This window comes from Bidens hawaiensis, unplaced genomic scaffold, assembly GCF_021521415.1.
Source record: "Bidens hawaiensis isolate Kalapana, Puna unplaced genomic scaffold, B.hawaiensis_p1.1 tig00017415_1, whole genome shotgun sequence".
NCBI lineage: Eukaryota > Viridiplantae > Streptophyta > Magnoliopsida > Asterales > Asteraceae > Bidens > Bidens hawaiensis.
This window is the reverse complement of record NW_027492635.1, coordinates 163,259-188,214: the sequence shown is the minus strand read 5'-3', so window position 1 is coordinate 188,214 and position 24,956 is coordinate 163,259. Positions and strand designations below refer to the sequence as shown.

Sequence of the window (24,956 nt, the reverse complement as noted above, 5' to 3'; positions counted from 1 at the left end):
TGAAATTGTGTTCAAGAATTATTATCGTTATTATAATGATAATTAAGCTTATTACCGACATAAATTTGTAATCTTATTAATTTTTTTATCCGTGTGTAAAATGGGCTCAAACCTAGTTATTATTAAAACCTATTTTTGAGAGTATGTGAAAAATAAACGTACATGATTTGCTAATCTTTCTTCTTGTTTTATTAGGTATTTTTTTTTCCTTTCTTTCTTTTAGTTTTATTTTTATTTATTTTTTATTTTTTAATGTTGAAGATGATGAAATGGGTTAGCATTTGCCACGAAAGTTCCTGGTGATTACTTAAGCATTTCAATGGCTTTTTGTGAAGACCAAGACTTGGTCAACTATAAAGTCTTCGGACATATAAATATATAATAATTATATTTAAAAATCATGAACAATTAAATATTCTGATCAATATTGATTATTTCCATAATCAGTTTTTAATTGAAAAGAGCTCCATAGAAATTGATGTCAATATAAAGAATGAGAATTTTATCCGAGGGTGATCAGTGACAGATGAACTAAATCCATGTGAATGTTTTGCTTTTGCATGTAGTGTTGGTGGTAAAATGTATTTGTGAAAAGAATGAGTAAAAAGCCGATGTGACATGCTGACAATGCCTGCTTATTGAAAACAGTGTTGTTAGCGCTGCGGATGCTTCAACAAATAAAATTAAATTAACGCTTGTTTCACTAAATTAGTTTTGTTGTATCCCCTGGCCTTATATAAAGCTTTGACTTTTGAGAATAAAACCTTCAATCTCTTTGAAACCTTACCATCTACTTTTCAATCAGAATATTAGCGGATCTGCTCTACAAACATAATATACCTTGCTCATCTTCTTTCTTAATCTTCAAACATATGATTTCATAAAACCAAATGATCATCCTTTTTTGTGATTTGTTGTTGTGTCTACCTTCGTTGCCGCTGTTTTCCTTGCTTATGTGGTCAGCTAGCCACTGTTAATACTGCAAGGTTAGGTTTATTTATTTTTTTATTTCGTATTGCACCACAGGTAGTGATTATACTGTGGTTGGAAATTGGCTGCGGAAAGTGGTGGGTTGAGAAATTGAAAATCTTCCTAAATCAAAGATAGCATTCTGTCACAGGAAGTTTTCATATGAGCTATGACTTGTATATATTCGATAGCGTTTTAATTAGTCAATTATATGTCCTTAATTCCTTAAATTTCATTAACATTAATTGTATATTTCTCTTGACCTTCAATTCTCTGCTTATTGCACAGAAACCACATGTCTTCTTCAGAAGGAGAGTATTTTGATCCAAAGACTTCTTTAGACCCTGAGCTTGCTCCCTTACGAATTCGACATGAAGATATACTAGACGCTACTAACAACTTTGCTGAAGAAAATCTGTTAAAACAAGGTGAAAAGGCAGATGCTTACAAAGGATTGCTCTCGCGCTCCGATGTACAGATCCATGTTGTTATATGGAAGTATAGTAGTGCTAGTCTAACATTTGACTTCTATGAAGTGGTTAAAAGAATTTCTCGTCTCAAACATAGATATTTCGTATCTTTTGTTGGGTTTTCAGATGAGAAAAGTGATCGGATGATAGTTATGGAGCATGTAGTAGATAGAATTCTGCAGAAAGATCCAATTGACCCAACCTTCACATGGTCTCAAAGGTTGAATATATTTTTTGATGCTGCACTTGCGTTGAATAAAGTACATGATGCTATCAGGAGCTTCAAAATATTGTTAGACACAGAAGAGTCTGATGTGTATTATTTTGGCTTGATATTGTTGGAAATGCTTTATGGGAGGAAGCCAACCATTAAAGATGTGAATCGATATCTAGCTAAACGCCATTTTGAAGAGGAAGAACAGCTGGATGATATCGTTCCTCCAGATATAAGGACACAAATGCACACCAAATCACTATCAATATTTTCAGAAATAGCCTATAATTGTTTGAAGAAACAACCTGATCAGCAAAGCCCATATATGTTCAAACATTTTGTGAGAAGACTTAAGGAAGCTTTCGATATTCAGTGGAAACATGAAAATTATGTAAGTGTTCTCAATTAGATTATTTTCGTTCTTATCTTCATCAACTTTTACTTTAAGGTTGATATAAATGATTTGTCAAAGAAGAGGTTTATTTCTTTATTTTACCTTCTTTTTCGGTTGGTTTCAAGTTTCTCAATTATAAGATTATCTAGTTTCATTTAGTATTTAGTTGATGTTATTCTCATGATTCGTCGTAAAAAGAATGCATATATAATATAGCCAAAATACATATACATAAATACATATACATATCAACGTACTTATACATATGATACACTTATTTCATAAACAAATACATATCATAGGAACACACACATCCACACACCATATATATATATATATATATATATATCTAACTTTGACTATTTTGAGTTTGACTCCCATATGTGAAAACGAGGGAAACAACATCTTGTCAGCACTATTAAGTTCCAAATCAACCTGCTCAATAAGTCCTTCACATCAATAAAAAAAGTCAAACTTGATTAATATGTAGATATAATTACTTGCCATTCATACTAGAAAATGAGTACCAATGTTACGAAAATTTGTGACGCAATTTTATGCGTCAGACTTTACCACAAATTTCTAACAGAAAGTGAAACCTGATTATTTTACGACAATAACTAAAATGTGTTATAATTGTGTCGGAATTTCCAACTCATTTCCGACACAAAATTTTAATTTTTTTTTATTTTAGTTCTTTTCATATGTTTAAGTAAATCATAATACAAATTATGTTTGAATTTCCGAAGCAATTGGACACAACAATAATTTTTTATGTTTTAGTTTTTTGATATGTTAATCCTAATAATAACAATATAAACATTGTCGCAAATGTGTCGGATTTTGTGATGCATTTCCGACGCAACATGTCAATTTTTTATTTTGTTTTTATTAATACGATAAAAGATAATTCAATCCATTAACTAAATTAATAATGTAAGTTCTGACGCATTCGTTGAGTTTATAGGAAATACGATAAATAAAGAATATGTGGGTGAGATTAAATTTGATTACAAAATGAATTACGAAAGAGAATAAAGATGTGTTATATTTATACTAGTGTAAACGTTAGTTACACATATGTAAAAAATCGATTCGGTGTGTAATAAAAAAATATTTTGATTTTTTTACGCACATGTAACCTACGTATTAGATATATGTAAACAAAATAAATTAAAAAATATTGTTACGTTAAGTTCTATCGAGTTCTTAAAACTCAAAATAGTTCTCAAAGAAATCAACTCTATACATATATCTATAATTTAGCAAAATCGAGAATTTTTTTTATTTTTTTTTCTGAAAACCGAGATATTAGATAAACGTTTTGGTTATTTTTACTTTTTGTAGTTTCGCATTTGTTTTGGTTTTTTAAGTTTTTTTATTATGGCTCACAAAATTCTCAATTTACAAATAGTTGTCACACGATCCTAATCATATATATATATATATATATAGAGAGAGAGAGAGAGAGAGGGTAAGGATCCTAAGAGAACCCTTTGCAAATTGAGAACTTTGAGAACCATTTTGAACCACTAAAAGCACCTTTAAAAAATATTTAAAAAAATTATAAAACAAAATATACCAAAAATTTTAAAAAATTAAAAAAACTATAATTTTATATTTCATTCCGGTTTCATTATAAAAAAAACTTCGTATTATACACATATGTATAGTTTTATTAATCTTTAGTTACGTAATATATACATATGTACAATATCATTTATCTTAAATTATACATATGTGTATAAAAAAACATGTAAATGTACATATATGTATATATTATACATATGTGTATAGAATTTATCTAAGCGGAGTTATTTTTTATGAATCCGGGATGTTAAAATAAGAATTTTGGTTTTTTTACTTTTTTTATTTTTGTGTTTTTTTTTATTTAATGATTTTTTCTTATTTTTAGGTTTTTTGTGGTTCAAAATGATTCTCGTATTTCTCAATTTTCATAATAGTTCTCTCATGATCATATATATATATATATATGGTTCATGTGAGAAATGATTTTATAGTGAGATGTCGATATTGACCATTGATTATGTGTAATTAATGGTGAAAATCATATATGGTATATTTGTAATTAATATGACATTCTTATAACAAGTATTAAAGAACAAAATGGTACAATTGTCAAATGCTATGTCATAATTAAATAATAACTGAAAGTCTCTTAATGAGTATTTCCTCATTAAATAGATTGTAAAAATATGTTTCTTATAATACTGGTTGTGTATGATGTGGGTAGGTCACTAAATATTACTTTAATTATTTCTCTAATTTTTTTTTTTTGTAAATTATGACCCAAAACCTTACGTATATTAACACTGCAAAAAAAAAAAAGAAATATGAAATATTCATGTTATTCTCTTTAATTTCACAAGAATCATGTAAGAATATATTAAGTTTGTGTTGGTAATTTGCTTGTTTAGGACATGCGTAGTTATGTGTAGGTTTATTTAACATGTCTAGTTTTTATTTTATTTTTTAATAAAATTGTTTAATAATGTATTTTTTTATGTGTAGGATATTATAAATAATTTATAATCGTGTAACAGTATAAGTTCAAATGTGATAGTGTATGGGAGTCTGAATGGTTTTCGCTTAAATGTGATAGTGTACAGTGTGCATTTGGTTACAAAAACACATTTCCTACACATATGCATATAACATACACATGCGTACATTAACCTATATAAAAATTTACACTTATGTTTTCACATGACCTACACTTATGTTTTCACATATAATCCTACACATGAACTAGTAAATATGTTTTTATATGCAAAAACATAAGTGTGGTCATGTGAAAATAAAAGTGTGAGTCATATGTTTTTTGTGAATGTTAATGTATACATGTGTAGGTTAAATGCATATGTGTACGAACTAGGAAATATACTCTTATATCACTACTTCAAAAAGAGGTATTTGCTACGGCCAAATCTGTAGCAAATCTGTAGCAAAACAGGGTTTGCTACGGGATTTGTCACGGACTTGGTCCGTAGGTACAAGTCTCGTAGCTAACTTATTTGCTACGAGTTTTTGCTACAGAATCGGAATTTTGCTATGATCTTAGATACCAAACGAGACGTCGTTATTTTAGTTACATTAGCTACAGATTTTGTTACAAATTTCTTGGCTACGGATTGTTAGCTACGAACTATTAGCTACAGATTTTTGCTATGTTTTTTTAGCTATGAACTTTTAGCTACGAATTTTTGCTACAACATATAACTACATAAATTTGCTACAGAATTTTTTTAGCTACATAATTTGCTACCGACTTTCAGCAACAACTTTAGCTACGAGAATTGGCTATGGTTTTTGCTATGAAATTTAGCTACAGATTTTGATTTAGTTTTGCTACAAATGTAGCTACATAAATTCGTCTGCTTTCGCAACAGATTAATGAAGGTTTTAGCTACAGATTTAGCTATAGATTTTGTATAGAAGTTTTCAATATTTTTCTAATATTTTTTTTTCACTTTTCCAGATTAAAAATATAATCAAATTTTATAAAATACCATATCAAAAATAAAATTCCAAACCAAATAACATAAAATATCCAAAAATACTACAATAAAAACTGAAATTTAGTTTTGCAACATCAACCCATATATCTTAACTTGGTGACAATATTTCTAGCCGATTTCATGACAATAGCTAAAGTTTCTCATTTATTTGAGCATATAATGACTCATTTTCTTCAATTTTCTTCAACACGACATTTTTTTTTCTGCTTTTCGTTCCAACCCACTCTTTATTCTCGTTCCAACTTAGCTATCTTTTCGTTCCAACCGCTTTTTATCATGTGCAACTTTACTATGATTGAGCTCCCGAGAATTAACACCATGATTATCCTTACTACCATTCATAATGTATACACCGACACACTACATACAAATAAAACTATAATAAGTTAAAAAATTAGCATTCGATGATATAAAACTTACATTATATATATATATATATATATATATATATATATATATATATATATATATATATATATATATATCCGAAACCTATAAAACATAACTAAACAATGACATTTATAATTAGACGTACCTTTAAATCGAACAACAACAAACACACCTCGCGAAGTTGGGGCGACTCGTAGAAAGTGCACCTGAAAAGCATAGTTAAAACAAAAGAACCATGTGTCATTTTACTAATATTAAACCTAATGATGGGAGATCTAATATTTATGTTTGTGAGTTAGACAAACTTAAAAGCATATTATGTAAGCTGTCATATCCTATATAACGAATCAATATCAAAATCCGTCGAGAAAGTAATAGCCAAACTGGTAAATCGAAACTGTTATATCAAAAAAGGCATACAACTTATTCAAAGAAACTATTCAATTCAATAAGTTTATAAACAACAACCAAAAAGTAAATATAACGACTCACAATGCAACAAGTTTGACCGGATAACCGGTTAGTAACTATACTAATGTCACAAGTGAAAATTAGTTCTAACATGTTTCATACATCATGTATTAGCCAAATAAACAAACATCTCATCACAAAACACATGAGCAGATTCAGAATTCACAAGACATATTTTAGCATGAAAACGTGTATTTTATTACTTGAGAAAATAATCAAAATAAATTATGAAACTTTTAAAACAGTAATAAAAATGGAGTAGGTTTCTCAAAATATTTTTATTATAATTTTATCTTACATAAAAAATGTAAGGCCCCGATACCGGTAACCCTACTTTCGTGTTGGATTTACTCATAAACACAGTTCTAAATATCAGAGTTAATTAAAAACTTTACGCGGAATATAAAACTTTCATAAAACATTACATATCGATTCATAATCATGTCTTAAAACATTCCTCTTGTCTTTCAAAATCAAAACATAACTTATAAAACATATCAGATCTTCAGATGCCAGGCTTTAGTCTTCTGCCATGTGTCCTCCACTCAAGCCAGCTGTCTCAACCTACTCACCTGCGTGCATACTAAAAGTCAGCTACGCTGAGTGAGTTCTAGTTAATCATACAATACCATACAATACCTTATTACATACATACGTACTTAACCTCATAACTTTCTTTCATACACACATAAGTACTCATGCCTTCATTCTTACTTACATACTTTCTTTCTTACTTACATACTTTCTTTACATTCATAATCATACGTTTTAAAGAGCCTTTCGCCCTATAACCTCACAGATATTATAAGGGTCTGGTCCCTAACATCACAGATATTATAAGGGTCTGGTCCCTAACATCACAGATATTATAAGGGTCTGGTCCCTAACATCACAGATATTATAAGGGTCTGGTCCCTAACATCACAGATATTATAAGGGTCTGGTCCCTAACATCACAGATATTATTAGGGTCTGGTCCCTAACATCACAGATATTATTAGGGTCTGGTCCCTTGTTTTCGAATATTAGTAGGGTTCGATTCCCTCTTCGTTACCATACAACCATACATCATACCTCGGGTATTATTAGGGCTCGGTACCCTTTTCGTAACCATACAACCGTCATTTCCTTCCTTTATTAACTTTATTACGTTCATACACATAAACATACATATCATACTTGCCATATTTATAACGTTACAACCTGACAGTACGTGCAATATCCGAAGATCGTTCACGTACCATCAAGCAATCATTCATACATATCACATATGGCATACACTTATCACTTAGGATAAATGTATTAACAACACATCAAGTATGCACACAGCCCCGAAAACATAACAAGGAATGGGGCTAGAAACTCACCCGGATCCTGTTACGTTCGCCGTTGATCGTAATTCCTTTCTTTAACTGGGCTCGGCTAACTGTATAATATTTACACATATCAATTAACTACTACTACTCGTTTTGTATTTCTATCTATATATGACCCACAACGAACGGGGGTCCGGGGGCAGCGCCCCTGGCAGCGGGGTTCTAGGGGCGGCAGCCCCTAGCGGGGTCCATGGGGCAGAGCCCCTGGCTGGGGTTAAGCTGCCAGGTCAGCTTGGAAAAAGTTTATTTTCGATAACTGCCTTAACACATTTTCCATTAGGTTTTTAATTTATTTTCTAAGCGAACTTCACTTTAGGCGAAGTTAAACCTTAGGCGAACTTGGCTTCAGGCGAAGTTAAACCTTAGGCGAACTTGGCTTCAGGCGAAGTTAAACCTTAGGCGAACTTGGCTTCAGGCGAAGTTAAACCTTAGGCGAACTTGGCTTTTAGGCGAAGTTAAACCTTAGGCGAACTTGGCTTTTAGGCGAAGTTAAACCTCAGGCGAACTTGGCTTTTAGGCGAAGTTAAACCTCAGGCGAACTTGGCTTTTAGGCGAAGTTAAACCTTAGGCGAAGTTACCATTTCAGCGAAGTTGCAATCAGGCGAACTTGGCTTCAGGCGAACTTATCATCAGGCGAACTTGGCTTGCAGGCGAAGTTCATCAGGCGAACTTAGCTTGCAGGCGAGGTTCATCGCTTGAAGGCGAAGTTGCCCAGATGAAGGCGAAGTTGTCGCCCTGCAGATCTGTTTGCCCATAACTCCTTCGTTTCTTAGCCAAATAACTCGATTTTGGTACCCACGGAATCGTATGATCGGCGCCTACAAATCCCAACCATCAAATCGGCCTAAAATCGACGTTTTAGGGGTCCGATTTGGGCAGTTGTGTTTCGGGTCCGATTAACCCGTCAAATCCTAACCATTTTCAGTAATATTAGCTTTGCGGGATTAGTTCTTACCTTTCCAACTCAGATCTACCAGCAAAATCTCGGGTCTCGACTTCGGATCTCGGTCGGTTATGTGTGTTTTTGAGTGTGTAAAAGAGAAAGATGGAAATAAAATGATATCTTGGGCTTGGGATGGGTATTTATATCTCTCAAGCCCACGGACCCAAGGCCCATTCTCATTTAACCCATGTTACGTAATCTAAGCCCATGACCCGTTCCTTACTCGACATTAAATAACTAAAACGTGAAATCACTAAACATAACTTTCTTTTATTTAACATTATAAAAATTTTAGGATGTTACAAAAAAATTAAAATAATTCAATCACTACAGATAGGTACAAACAGTTCAGCAGATTGCGCAACAAAAGGTGTTGACTTGGTTATGCCACAATACTAATCCAAATCAAGCAAGACCAATTGGGATAAAATCTTAACTCAAAATTTGAAGTTCAATAAGTGGAACAAACCTATTTGGACTTGTCATAAAAGAGTTATGATATCGGGAACACAGACCAAAACTCGACTCCCCGAATCAGCTTTGACACATGTTTTTGTAAAATCATAAAAACCATTCAAAACCAGCCTAAAAATTACAAATCATAACTTTCTGGAAAATAGACTCGAAGTAGAACATCATGGAAAGAAGAATAGATTGAAAACAATAAAGTATCATAGAGTTACAGACCAAACAATAAAAGAGAACAGATCTGTCAGCCAACAATTGTCATCAAAACTCAAACCCTAACATGTTTATGTCATCTCTAGGGTTCTAATTCATCAATTAACATCATAATCATCAATATTACAGAGATTTATCATATCTGGTTTTACATTAACTAATCAAAAACATGAAACCAATGCATAAAACTGACCATCTAGTGTTAGGAATGACGAGAATCACTCGAAGACACCACCAATTGCAAGAATTGAGGTTGATTGAAGATGATATCGATTTGTTGGTGGTTTGGATCGATAAACAGGGATGGAGGCAGATCGATGGTGGGAGGGGGAATTAGGGTTGAGGTTTTGTTTTAATATTATTTTAATCAACATTTACATGAATAGTCCTATACTAAATGTTGGTACATGTTTGTCAGTAGTTCATAGTCTAGTATTTGTTATCGAGTCTGTAATATAGTTAATGGTTTGTTTATGGTTTGTTTTGTAAACTAGCGAAGTTATCAGCAAGTTCGCTATGGCGAACTTGCTGATCTAGCGAGGTTACTGACAACTTCGCCAGTGGCGAAGTTGTCGTGTTTAAATAGAACGTTTCAGCAGAGAACGTGGGTTAGGGTTTTGGTTTTACGTTTTGTTTCGTTTTGTTCTCTGTAACAGTGACCTACTGTCACGTGTTTGGTTATTCAATATAACGTGTTTACCTTATAGCTCGTGTTCATTGTTCGTGTATTCAATCTCTACAATATCTACACTCGTACCTATATACGCAGGGATTCCGCACCTGCGTTGTTAGAGATTTCCCGTGTACGATCCGCGTTCAGGAACCTTCAATTGGTATCAGAGCCATCGGCTCGATTGTGAGGTTCGGGATTTCACGCGGGTGTAGATTTCGTTTAATTTCGGGTGTTACCGGGACGAGTTTTTGGTGTGTTTAATCATTCAAGCTACCTACCAGTGTGTTTAAGCCTTTAAACCTTCAAAATTCTCGTTAAAATCCGAGTTTCAGATCTGAACTGTTCTTTGTGTTCATCGGGCGAAGTTACCGTTCATCGGGCGAAGTTGCTGAATTCAGGCGAAGTTGCCGTCACTGGAGATTAGGGTTTCGGCGAAGATATAAGGATTAGCGAAGTTAACCACAACTTCGCTTACCTCATAAGTTCGCCTTAGCGAAGTTACGAACAGGCGAAGTTGACTTTGGGCGAAGTTGACTTCTCGGCGAAGTTAAAAAAAAAAAAAAAAAAAAAAAAAAAAAAAAAAAAAAAAAAAAAAAAAAAAAAAAAAAGAGTCTGGAACGCCCGCTTACACGAAAATTTGCCCAAGCCATTTTTATCAGTCGGGAAGTCCTCAGAAAAAGTTTGGCAAAAATAAATTTTTTTTTTTTTTTTTAAATTTCCGTGAAATTTAAAAAAAAAAAAAAAAAAAAAAAAAAAAAAAAAAAAAAAAAAAAAAAATATAGTCTTCAAGAAGGATGTCATCAATCAACATCTCAGACTTAGTCAAAATGGAAGTCGAAGCGGGATCTGCTACTAAGGCCCCAAGATTGCTGAAAGTAACCGATTTTGTGGCGTGGAAGGATAGGTTCATTCAGTATATTAAATACCAGGATGCAAAGATGTGGGTGTGCATCCAGGATGGATATATTCCACCGTCAATGGAACACGAAGGTCGGGATGTGGTAAAGAAGTACAGCCAGATGGAGGAACAAGAGAAAAAAATGTTTGAGGCCGAGAGCAAGGCCCATGCTGCGATTACTATGGCTCTTCCTCAAGAGATTCTCCATACATTCAGGAAGTACACTTCTGCACGAGAGCTTTGGGATGCTCTTGAGAATAGATTCGAAGGGAACGCTGGTATTCGTGCCTCGAAGATTAAGCTGTTAAAGACCCAGTTCTCTGTCTTCAAGCATTTGAAGAACGAATCGCTCGATGATATTATCACCCGATACTATCATCTAATGACAGAGCTGAACAATTATTCGATTGCTTACCGAGAAGAAGAGATCGTTGAAAAGCTTCTCGATGCTCTCCCACCGAAGTGGGAAATGTACACCGTTCTTATGAGGGAAGACAGAGACTTTCCTAATTATGATTTGGAAACGGCAGTAAACAAGCTCAGAACTTATGAGCTTAATATGGTTCGAAAAGAGACACCAACGGATCAGGTTCAAGACCCTGGTATGTATGGTGCCAAAGTTAACTCAGGCTCAAGTTCGAAGTCTGAATCTGCTGCTTACTACTCCAAAGGAGAGTCAGGAAATGTGTCAGTAAACATGAACGGTGATGTTTGCTTTGTTGCTGGAGGATCAAGTACTTCAAAGCCTCAAGCATCCACGAGTGGTTTCTCTGAAAATTCCTCAAGCAATAATTATTCCAAGATGCCTATGAGTGTCAAATCTGCTGAAGAGCAGTTTGCAGTCTATGCATCATTTATTGCTTCCTATGAAAACTACATCCAAGGGAAGATTATGGACCCTGCTGTTCTGGATGAGGATTATGACCAGATCGATGCTGATGATCTGGAGGAGATGGATTTGCAATGGCAAATGGCAATGATTGTGAGGCGAATTAAACGTTTTATGAAGAAAACTGGGAGAAAGTTTGTTGGTGGTAGGCCTGGATTCGACAAATCCAAGGTAAGGTGCTATAATTGTCAACAGTACGGGCACTTTGCCAAGGAATGCAGAAATGAGAGGGTTGAACGAGGACAAGGTCGGCCTACTCAACACTCTGGAATTAAAAGAGAGATTAACGCCATGTTGACCAGAGAAGCAGGTGAGTACAACTGGAACCTGCATTCAAATGAATCTGGTGAGCAAGCAAACATGGCTGAGGCTGAGGTTGAAGAAGGTCAGAAGGTTGGAGAATGTAAGAAGGTTGATAGAAATGAGAAAGCTACTGAAGAAGAAACAGCTTTCATGGCAGATGACAAGGATAATCGCTCCGAGGTAAGTTCTAAATCTTTCTGTACTAAATGTGAGAACTTGTCAGAACAACTTGCTACAATTACTGATCAGTATGTTAAGTTGGATGCCGAATTTAAAACCTTGAAAGAAGATCATCACTTCACAAAGACAAGAGAAAATAATTATAGAATAAAAATTAAAGCTTGTGAAAAAGACGTTCAAAGTTTAAAAACAAAATTAGCTGAAAAAATTGTTGTGATCGATCTAAGCTACGAGGTTTTAGAAGAGAAAACCAAGTTAATCGCTGAGAAAGAAAAACAGATTGCTGATCACCAGGTAAAAGTGGTGGCACTAAATAGGAAACTGGAGCAATTCCGGAACTCCACTGCCATCCTTGATCACCTTGTGAGTGATCAAGGTATCTCTGCAAAGAGGGGAGGAATTGGTTATAACGAGGTGCCACCACCGTATAATCACAACTACACTTTCAATCCTAGTGTTCATGAATCTGTTAATTTCGTAGCTGATCAGACAAGTACTGCTAAGGAAACTGGTAAAGTACCGGAAGTTAGTAAAGGCGAAACAAGTTCGCCTGTCTCAAAAATTAAAATTTCAAGTCCTGTCTCATCTGATTCGGATAAGTCATCCGAGTCGGGTAAGACAAAAGAGAAGGAAGTATTACCCACAAGTGGAGAAAATGCTAAATCAACTAATAAGAGTACTCCACTCAACCCATATGTCCCACCTTATGTGAGACGTATGGTTAGTAATACTGCCTCCACATCTAAAACAACTGCTGACAGGAAAGCTGATTATAGATGTTGTTTTAGATGTAATCAAACAGGGCACCTTGTTGCTGATTGCCCTCTGAAGCAGCGTTTCAGAGAGGTGAGGCCCTCGAAAACTGAGACCAAGGTTTTTAGTAATCGTTTACATGTTAAAAAAGAAAACCATTCAAATTTGAGATATAATACCGGTTTTCAAAGAAACACATCTCGTTTTCACACTACTAATAACCAAACCAACTGCTATAATTCTTTTAATTCTCTTAATGTTCGTCGGTTTGGTAGGCCTCACTATCAGTCTCCAAGGAGGTATCCTGTTAGGACTCGTGGAAATTTTTATAATGCTAACTTTGGTCAGCCAAGGTGTGTGAGTTCGGTTGAGAAGGTTAATCGACCCAAGACCAAGAGGTCTTGGGTCCCCAAATTTTAATCATCTCTTTTATTTGTGCAGGAACAGTTGAACAGGGCTTCCAATAATCTTTGGGTTGTGGATAGCGGCTGTTCCCGGCACGTGACTGGTAACAAAAATTTGTTACAAGATTTAAAACCTGTTCAAGGAGCGAGAGTCAGTTTTGCCGGTGAGAGTGGAGGCAAAATAACAGGAAGGGATACGGTAACTAACGGGAAGATGACGTTAGAAAATATGAACTTTGTTGAAGAGCTGAAGCTCAATCACGAGTAACCATGTTTTTTTGTGTTCATTTAAAAAAAAAAAAAAAAAAAAAACGTCACTATTGCTTAAAATTAGTCGGTTACCTCAGTTTGATGGACATATTCTCGGATATGTTTTGGTCCTCGTTCCTACTTGTAGAGAATGAGGGTCGCCATTAACCAGATGACTGAAAGTGACCGGGGCGGTTATGATGTGTTTTCTTTCTGTCGCTGAAAATTAGTCGTTCATACTTAGTTACAAGGACACATACTAGTATGTGGTCGGTCCAGTTGATCCATTGGATCTTCAGGATTGCCGTTTACCTGAAGACTTTGTCGTGATCGGGGCGATTGAAGTCAAAATTTTTTTTTTTTTTGGGAAATGAAATTACCTTTCAAGTCTATTACTTCGTAAGAAGTTCTTTGCTGTGTTTAACAGAAAATTGATCCAACCTTGGAAAATGATATATATACTGATTGTGTGTGCTTAACTAGTGAAGTTATTAGGCTTAAAAGGCTTTAGAACAGTCATTGTATGTCATGGTAATTTTAATGGTGCGTAAAAGTGTATGTGATACTAACTTAAATTTACTCGAATTTATGTGGAAACTCCTTAAGAGTTTTGTATGTCTTCATACATATCTTTTCGAAGGATAGGCAGAAAAGCAACTACCCAGTCATACACGAGCCCGTGAGTGTTCTGATTCCCGTGAAGAAAGCATTTCAAGACACTGCAGTGATCCAGATTCGGGACTTGCAGTAGTTTAGTACTCCGATGAAAACTCTTATGTGTGATTAAAAAAAAAAAAAAAAAAAAAAAAAAAAAAAAAAAAAAAAAAAAAAAAATGTACTTATGAGAAGTAGTGACAATAAACACGAGAACCGACACTTCTCAAGATTTCTCAAGTTTGGAGTAAGAAGAAAACGGGAAGCAGACAACGAGTATCTACAAGTTAATCAGACACTATGGGTCGAAGTCAATTCGGGGTGACTTGGGTATAGCCAAATACGCTTTGAGAATAGATAGAAGACATCATTATCTCTGAGATGTTGCCATCTTAAATTTTTGAGCTTAACTGAACCTTAATCCGTATCACAGAAACGATGAAAACCATTTAAGTTATTTACATGCTTACAACCTGTCTCTTTATGTCATAATACAGCTAAACACGGATCTATGTGACAGTCACATAGTTAGTATGATTCCTGTTAGGATCTTTTCTAAAACGTGCTAGTCCTTAACTAGACTGAAATTTGATCCGTTATACTTTAATTTTTTTTTAGATAGTTTTATGTTTTTTTTTACTGATTACTCTTGGTTGAGGTTGAGCATAGGAACGTAATAGATACCTTGAAGGAGTTCTTGGCATCTCAGGGGGAGATAAGCTATAGAGGCGATGAACTGAGGACTAAAAGAAGAAAAACTGAGGACTAAAAGAAGAAATGATCAAGACGATGATCCCAATGCACCGGAAGGTGCAGGTGGTGAGTTGCCAAGAACTACTATAGCTCTTGGGGCTTCCACAGCTGAGGGGGAGTCTGCGGCTCGTGATGATGTGGTTGCTGTTGGTGATGATGTGGATGTGTTTGAAAATGTTGAGAGTGTTGATGATGTGATAGATCCACTGAAAGAGATAGACGATGTGCTGTTTGATTAAGATGTGCTGCCAAATGATATTATTGAAAGGAACTCGACGTGATTGATATGTGTTTGATCAAGATGTACTGAAAGATCTGAAATGGTGGTATGTGGATTGCGAGACAGCTGAGGCGGTTATGGAAGATGAGGACGAACAAGAAGTACTTCGGGTTTATGACCCGATGCATCTTGTTAATCTATCGCAGGCTGATCTGGAAGTGCTGAACAACAAGAAGATCTTCTACATTCCTGCTTGGAAGGATCAAGCGAGGAAATATCAAGGAGTTGTGTCGGTTTGTGTGAGAGAAGGGGCGCACGCGTGAAAGTGCAAGATTACAAGACTCAGAGATCAAGATATGAAGCTACTGCCAAGGGGGAGTCTGTTGGTACATGTTTGTCAGTAGTTCATAGTCTAGTATTTGTTATCGAGTCTGTAATATAGTTAATGGTTTGTTTATGGTTTGTTTTGTAAACTAGCGAAGTTATCAGCAAGTTCGCTATGGCGAACTTGCTGATCTAGCGAGGTTACTGACAACTTCGCCAGTGGCGAAGTTGTCGTGTTTAAATAGAACGTTTCAGCAGAGAACGTGGGTTAGGGTTTTGGTTTTACGTTTTGTTTCGTTTTGTTCTCTGTAACAGTGACCTACTGTCACGTGTTTGGTTATTCAATATAACGTGTTTACCTTATAGCTCGTGTTCATTGTTCGTGTATTCAATCTCTACAATATCTACACTCGTACCTATATACGCAGGGATTCCGCACCTGCGTTGTTAGAGATTTCCCGTGTACGATCCGCGTTCAGGAACCTTCACTAAACGAGTTTTGACTCAAATGAGCAATTTTAACACCAAGCCGGATCATCACGAAACATTACGAATAAAATACTAACTCAAGCTAATAAAATAAAGCCTCGTTGATATTTTGGTTAAAAATTATTTTTTTAAAGCCAAACACGTACAACTTACACGCAATGGATTGCAATTTCATGAAGCAAGCTATGAACTAAACACATAATCATTTGGCATGTAATTCACATAGATAAATTTAAAAACATATGGCTGAGATATTATTTTCATATTTCACCAACGTTCGGGGTCAGATTCGAGTGATTCAGTAATTACCGAATTACCGCTATGTGAATGTTTGGGCAATAACCGACACACTTAATTAATCCTAATTAAGTAAATTGCATAAATAAATGTTTGAGATAATGATGTTTGCATTAACGACACTAAATCATAAACATAAATGAGTAAGCAGCCACAAAAAAACATAAAAAAAAATTAAAAAAGGGCAAAACACCGAACATTGCAGCGGCGAACCAACGGGATCTCAGTCGGTATCGATAGTATCTGCACTAAAGTTTATTTTATGAGGTTTTAAATATTTATTTTTTTGATTTTGCTGCGAATATCGCTACCAATTTTTTTAAATCATTTATATGATACGTGTTTTCTCAAGTTGTCTATTGATTTTACTACTGACTATATGAAGTTATTTTCATAATACATATTTTCTCTACTTTGCAATGGATTTGGCTACCAATTTTTTGATGTCGTTTATATAATACTTATTTTCTCATATTTGCTATGAGTTTTGCTACCATCTTTATGGAGACATTTTTAAGATACTTATTTTCTTAAGGGTTTTACGGATTTTGTTATGCTTTTTTTCTTTTTGCAACGGAATATTCATAAAAAAATTGTAGCAAAATGTGTCCCTAGCTAATCTGTAGCTAAACATAGCAAAAATTGCGACCGATTTTTTCCGTAGCAAAAATCCACAGCAAATGCCTTTTTATGTAAATCAGTTTTTTCTATTATTGAATTACTGGTTTTTTTTTCGTTATGGAATATGGTAAACATAATATATTTCTTTTTAAAGTAGTATGAACTATTTTTTTATCACCTTATCACTATGTATGTCAACTTGTGTTAAGGTATTCAAACGCATGTTTACAATAACAGTTGTTGACAAAGGTCTTTGTTATTTTGCTACGTAACAGATTTTGGAAAATTAGTTTTAAATTTGTTTTCTTTTCCTACCATTTTGTAATGAATTTTATGTTAATATTTTTATTTTCTAAAATTTGCTACGAATTTTACTAAACTTTATGTTATAAAGTTTTAAATATTAATTTTCTTTATTTTGCTACGGATTTTTGCTATCGGTTTTTTGGGATTTATTTTTATGATACTTATTTTCTCAAGTATGCTATGGGTTTTGCTACCAATTTAGGATTTCAATTTTTATAATACTTATTTTCTCAAGTTTGCTACGAATTTTGCTACCGATTTTATGAACTAATTTTTATAATACTTCTTATCTCAAGTTTGCTACGGATTTTGCAACTGGTTTGTTCTTGCAACGGAATATTCGTAGCAAAATCCTTGCAGTTGTGTCCCTAGCTAATACGTAGCTAATTCTTAGCCAAAATTGCTACTGAATTTTTTCGTAGCAAAAAATCGGTGGCAAATACCTCTTTATGTAGTAGTGTATGTGAAAACTTGTAACATCCTAAATATTCTAATAGATAAAGAAAGTTGCGTTAAATTGTCGTGCGTTTAATAATATTAACTAACGTCTAATATGGAAAAGATCATGGACTTGGATTTAATTAAGATGGATTAAGGGTAATGGGCCTTAGGTCCATGAGCCTTAAGGGGTATAAATACCTCCTTAAAACACCCTTAAACCCTAAACCATCATTCATTTCCATCTTATTCTCTATACATTCAAAACACACACACACACACCACATACGGCCGGCGGCCGAGAGAGAGAAACGAGCAAGATCCGAGAGAGATTAAACGTTAGTTGGTATTAGATCTTTATTACACGAGATCTAGAGTTCCCAAACAAGCTAACCAAGATCGAACGAGCACAAAAGGTATGTTCTTGACCTTTAAAGTTTACGTTTTATTGAACGTTTAGCCTTGAAACTTGAAACGATAATAGATCGGATCCAAACGAAGCGTAAAGTAGCGAACTTGATGCTAGGACGAACCTAATAAACCCATAAACATGTACGGTTCATTTAAGATAAACCGTAGATCTTGTATTGACCGTCCTTAAGCTTAAAGGTCCAAGCTTTATAGTATATACGGGATATATATACGAACGAAAACGGTTAGGGAACGTTAGTGGGTGATGTCGAACCATAACAAGGGTATTAAAATCGCCAAAATGCTTGATAAAAACCAAACCCGTAGCTGAACTGAATAACTTCGCCTGCAAAGCTTAACTTCGCCTGCAAGCTTAACTTCGCTTGCAAGCAAGTTCGCCTAAAGCCAAGTTCGCCTAACTGCAACTTCGCCTGGTGATAAGTTCGCCCATGATAACTTCGCCTAAGCTAAGTTCGCCGAGCCTTAACTTCGCCTGGTGATAAGTTCGCTCAATGCTTAACTTCGCTTAATGTTAAGTTCGCTTAACACTAAGTTCACTTACAGTAAGTTCGCTCACAGCCAGGGGCTCTGCCCCTTGGACCCTGCTAAGGGCTGCCGCCCCTAGACCCCGCTGCCAGGGGCGCTGCCCCCGGACCCCCGTTCGTTGAGGGTTATATAAAGATAGAAATACAACATGAATAGTAGTAGTTAATTGATACATGTAAATATTATACAGTTAGCCGTGCACAGCTCAAGAAGGGAATAACGATTAACAGAGAGCGTAACAGGATTCAGGTGAGTTTCTAGCCCCATTTATGTGTTTTGTTTTCGGGGCTGTGTGCATACTCAATATGTTTGTTAATACGCTTATCCTAAGAGATAAGTGTATGCCTTATGTGAATAATGTGAAATGTATGAATGATTGCTTGATGGTACGTGAACGATCTTCGGATATTGCACGTACTGTCAGGTTGTAACGCTATGTATAAGGTAAGTATGATATGTATGCTTATATGTATGAATGTAATAAAGTTAATAAAAGAAGGAAAGGATGGTTGTATGGTTGTATGGTTACGAAGAGGGTACCCGGCCCTAATAATACTCGAGGTATGATGTATGGTTGTATGGTAACGAAGAGGGAATCGAACCCTACTAATATTCGAGAACTAGGGAACCGAACCCTACTAATATTCGAGGAAAGAGGGTACCGAGCCCTAATAATACTCGAGGAAGGAGGGTACCGAGCCCTAATAATACTCGAGGAAGGAGGGTACCGAGCCCTAATAATACTCGAGGAATGTAGGGCGTAATGCTCTTTATAACGTAAGATATGAAAGCAAGTTAATACAAAAGAAAGTATGAAAGTATGAATGAAAGAATATAAGTTTGTGTGTATTGTATAATGTATGATTAACTAGAACTCACTCAGCGTAGCTGACTTTTAGTATGCACGCAGGTGAGTAGGTTGAGGCAGCTCGCTTGAGGAGACACGTGACACTGAATAAGAGGCTGGCATCGGAAGACTCAAGACGTTTAAGTTTAATGTTTCGGTTATTTTGAAAGACAAGATGATGTTTTAAGACAAGATGTGTTTTGTTATGAAATGTTTTATGAAAGCTTTTATATTCCGCGAATGTTTTAATTAACTTTGATATTTAGAACTGCGTTTATGAGTAAATCCAACACGAAAGTAGGGCTACCGGTAACGGGGCCTTACAAAACATAAGTTTAGGTCATACGAAAATACAAGTGTTCAGTAATATGTCTTTTGTGCATGTTGTGTAGCTGTATGTATATGTGTAAGAAATATGTTTTCCTGGGTTATATGTATACAAGTGTAAGTTATGTAGTTCTTACACGGCTACACATATACATATAACCTACACAAAAACATATAAACTACACTTGAATTTTTACATAAAAAAATATATATAACTTGCACAAATATATTTTATTGTTTAATAAACTTGCTTGATGTGTAGTATATATATTTTTTTATGTGTAGTACATTTCATTAATTCAAAATTTTTTATTTTTGAATTAGTAGTATTTTATATTTGGGTATCTTAATAATATGAAAGTGTATAGTTATATATTAGCATCATCATTGCTGCCAATTTTCATCATCCATTGAAATTTAAAAAACAAAAACAAAGTTACCATCAACGATATTATATAATTTGTGCTAGATATTATCACCATCATCATCAATTGTCATTGTTTAATATATATATATTATTTGAAACCCATCCAATTACTAGTTACCAAATTTATAAATTTGTGAAGATTTCAAATATACCCTTTTAGATAAATTAAACATAAAATTATGATTGGTTAAAATGACTTCTCGCACATCTCGCATTAAGAAACACTTCTGAAATAAACCCAACCATTATATATATATATATATATATATATATATATATATATATATATATATATATATATGGGATGGTTATTTTGAGAACCATGGTGAGTTGTAAGAACTTTAAAAACTTAATATGGACCACACATTTAAGTAAATGAGTATGGAATATGTGGCTGAGAATAAATCTGATTAAAATATTAATCATGAGAGAGAATAAGTATTTTTGGTGATTACACAAGTTTAAATGTTAGTTGCACATGTGTAATAAGTCGATTTGGTGAATAAAAAAATACTGTAATTTTTTGTACATTACTTACACTTACGTATTACACATGTGTAAAAAAAATTTAAAAAAAACATTTGTTACGTTGAGTTTGAGTTCTTTCGAGTTCTTAAAACTCAAAGCGGTTCTCAAAAAAATTAATCATATATATATATATATATATATATATAGGGGAAGGTTCATGTACATTTTGATCTTAACATGAGTACGTAGGAAATAATGGCAATTTATTTTAAAAATGTGAACGTAAGAAACAATACCAATCTACATAAACAATGACTTATAATAACAAAGAAAAGAACCAAAAAATTACAACAAAAGAATCAAAATCAAAAACAAAATAATAACATCATATACCAACAAATACTTATAATAGCAAAAGAAATATCTAATAATAACAACAAAATATAAATAAGCAAATACTTATAACGTCTCATAATCGAAAACTAGCAAATACGAACAAAAAATAGCAGCAAACACTTATAAAAATAAACCTAATCATAACAACAAATTGGTTCTCACCGTTTTTCATGTTAAGAGTAAAATGTATTTGATTCTGTTTCTATATATATATATATATGATTAGGATAAATAAAAACCCAATTGAATTGATGAAACTTTTGAAACTCATTCTAAACCATGTGTTTTGAATCTTGTGTTTCACAATTAAATTTAATAAAAAAATGTAAAAGTAAATTTTAATTTTATTCTGTTCATAAAAGTATATTTAAAAGTTAAAAAAATAAGAAAAAAATCACAAGACATATTCTTTTTATTGTTTTTGATGTTATGTATTAAATGTAACAACATATAATTCATATGTTTTAAAAAAACAAAAGAAAAACGATGTTGCATTGGGTTTTCACGGGTTTTATAAACTTAAATCAGTTTTCATTATATATATATATATATATAGTTGGTTTCTTTTGAGAATCACTTTGAGTTTTAAGAAATCGAAAGAACTCAACCTAACAAATTGTTTTTTGAATTGTTTTCACATATATGTAATACATGTAGGTTACATGTATGTAGAAATTTACAACATTGTGTACGCACTGAGTCGACTTTTTAAATATGTGTAACGGTCGTTTAAAGTAGTGTAATAATGGTATATCTTTATTCTCTCCTATTTAATTTTTTAATAAGATTTAACCTCAACCACATAATGTAACCTATTCAGTTAAATGTGTAATTAAGAATAAAGTTCTTAAAACTCAACAAGTTCTCAAATTATCCATCCCCTGTATGTGTATATATGTGTGTGTGTATATATATATATGATTATTATCATTGCAAAACTTATAAATTATTTAAAAACTTGAACTCTTAATAACAAATGTTTTTATAAAAAAATTGTATGTTAATGTTATATGGGTTTAGTTTTATCACTTTATATATATATATATATATATATATATATATATATATATATACACGATTACAATTATGAAAATTAGTATTTACACATATCTATTTTTTTACATATACGTAAACTTGTTATTACATAAAGTTTACACATATGTAAACTTATGATTCATATATGTAATAAAAAATTTATATATAAAATATGGTAAAACGAGTCTCAAACAATGTTAATAAGAAGTTTTTTTTTCCTAAAAAAGTGTAGGAAGTAATTTTGACCATTAGATTTAATATACCACATACATACAAAATTGTAAACAACCATATCATGTTAATTAGGAATTGAATTATTAATTTAATTATTATCTCTACTTCTTTGCTTATAATCCGGTCAAACACATTAAATACATATTCAATTTTAGTAGAAACACCCTTACAAGTATAAACCCACTAAATCTTCTTTAACATTAACTACATATTCAGACTTTAAAAACACAGCAGTTTCAAATCTAGCAGAACCAGTTTCCAATCTAACAGAAGCACACCAGTTTTAGATATGTCGGTTTAGTAGGGGAGCACCTTTTGTTTTACTATTGATAGTGTCCAAAACTCAATAAATATGACTGTAGAAGGTGGCGATGATCGAAAAAGGAAGAACGGTGGTTCATAGTGGGTGGTGGTGGCTTTGTTAGTGGTTTGTGGTGGGTTGTGAAAGTGTTTTCTCTCTCACATGTGGCTGATTAATCTGATTGATTATTTCCAAATTTAATATAACACAATAGACGATAATACCCTTAGTGTGTTATAAAACAAGTACAAAAATAGAACACACCTAAAAAATATAAAACATTGAACCATAACCATTGAATAATCAGATCCAATGCTCCGAATCTTTTCGTACACTTTCAAGACACACTTTACTGTTTAGTGTAATCCCACCCTATACATATATATATATATATATATATACACACCTCGTATAAGATACATATCCCTAACAACAACGACAATGGTAAGCCTTTCCTTCACTTCCCATGAAGCAAAATTAGAAGAACATGAATAGATAACATCGAAGGAAAAATGACACTTTCCATGTGAAGAGGAAAAGGAATCTAAGAGTACAAATAAATTAGTGATAACCACCAACAACTAGGAGAAATGTTAAAGCCTATAAAAATTGTAGAGAGGAAAGAAGGAAGCATGGGTAGTATCCCGGTCAACCAAGAAGGCAAGATCAACATATTAACCAGTAAAGATAGAAGAGGAAGAGCCAAGGTTCTGCAATGGGAAATCAAAAGGCAGACAACCATAAGTAACCCGAGATTTCCTAGGGCATGTCCTATAAGGTGAAGCTATCTGTAATAACATAGCAGATGAAGGGCATAAATACACCGGAATCATTCACATCTCTCTACGCTATTGTTTATCGTTTTACTTCTTGCATTGTATACAGGGTTGATCCTCCATTTAGAGTTGGATCACCCTATCCTTGCTTTCATTAGAGAAACATTTGGTGCCTATCGTGGGGCATACTTCAGTTTCTTCACTTGAAGGCAAACATGCGAGTTTTGTATATGGTGAAGGCAAACATGTCCTAATCGAACTCCCACCATCACACCAACCTAAGGATATGGTGGAGGTATCAAATATGATGAAGCTTACACTGAAAGAGGTAAGGGAAAACTTTCCTAGGCTTGCACTTAATCGATCACCACATAAGAGAAAACATCTAAAAGGAGTTACAATGCGGGTTTCGCACTTTGAATATTTGGGCGATCCTTTTGGATTAACAGAACAATGGCATTGGTGATCTCCAACATGAATAACTCCCACTTCAAAAAAAATTATCCATGCATCCGGATTAGTGGAAATGCAATTTACCACACCTAGCTGGAAGAACAACGTTAGTGAGAAGCTCACTATGGAAAAAGGCAATAGTCTCAAGAATCCGCTCCCCTCCAAATAGTATGCCATCCTGAATGCTATGATAAGAACCACCATCATAATAGGTTGAGCCCAAGATATCCAGAATGTGCCTCTCATCCTATGGCAACGGGCGTATATCATAGTTCTATTACCAACCTTCAATATCTCCAACAACTTAAGAAAATTTATACATGTAAAATAAAGAAAAAGACTTTCTTAAACAAAGTGACAAAAAAAAGGTAAGGAAAATAGTCTAGAATCATACATTTCTTTCTTTTGTCAAACACTAGCAAAAAAGTTATCTACTCCCAAATACGACTATCATCGACTTATATAAGAGTGTATACACGATAAGGGGATTTCAAAGGAATAGTAGACTTCTTAATTCAGGGAAAAGCATTGTTTCTAATAATTGATAAGGCTTAGTTCGTTAGTAAACTGAGGATTGGTATCCTTCATCATTTCTATCATTAACAAGTCGACATTCTAGGTCAATTGAAAGAACTGGTGAAACAAAGGAAATAGAGGGTCGGAAACCCCAAAAATTTTTGTAAAGGCCAACATACCCTTTTGCAGGATCTTTGATCGTTTTATCATTTTTAGGAACTTATGGGTCAAAATCCTCAGTGATAAAGTAAGTAGCATAATGTTTGACAATGAAAAATGGTCAATCTTTGAATGTTGTTGCTTCATATCCCATATACCCAT

General features: G+C 33.7%; 1 protein-coding gene across 1 annotated transcript; it reads left to right on the top strand.

Moving 5' to 3' along the window:
- Positions 1–1,264: 1,264 nt before the first annotated feature.
- LOC143553901 (putative receptor-like protein kinase At2g23200) lies at positions 1,265–2,062 on the top strand. The gene has a single exon (XM_077043789.1). The coding sequence runs from the start codon at positions 1,265–1,267 to the stop codon at positions 2,060–2,062; it is 798 nt and encodes a 265-aa protein (XP_076899904.1).
- The last annotated feature ends 22,894 nt before the right edge of the window (positions 2,063–24,956 follow it).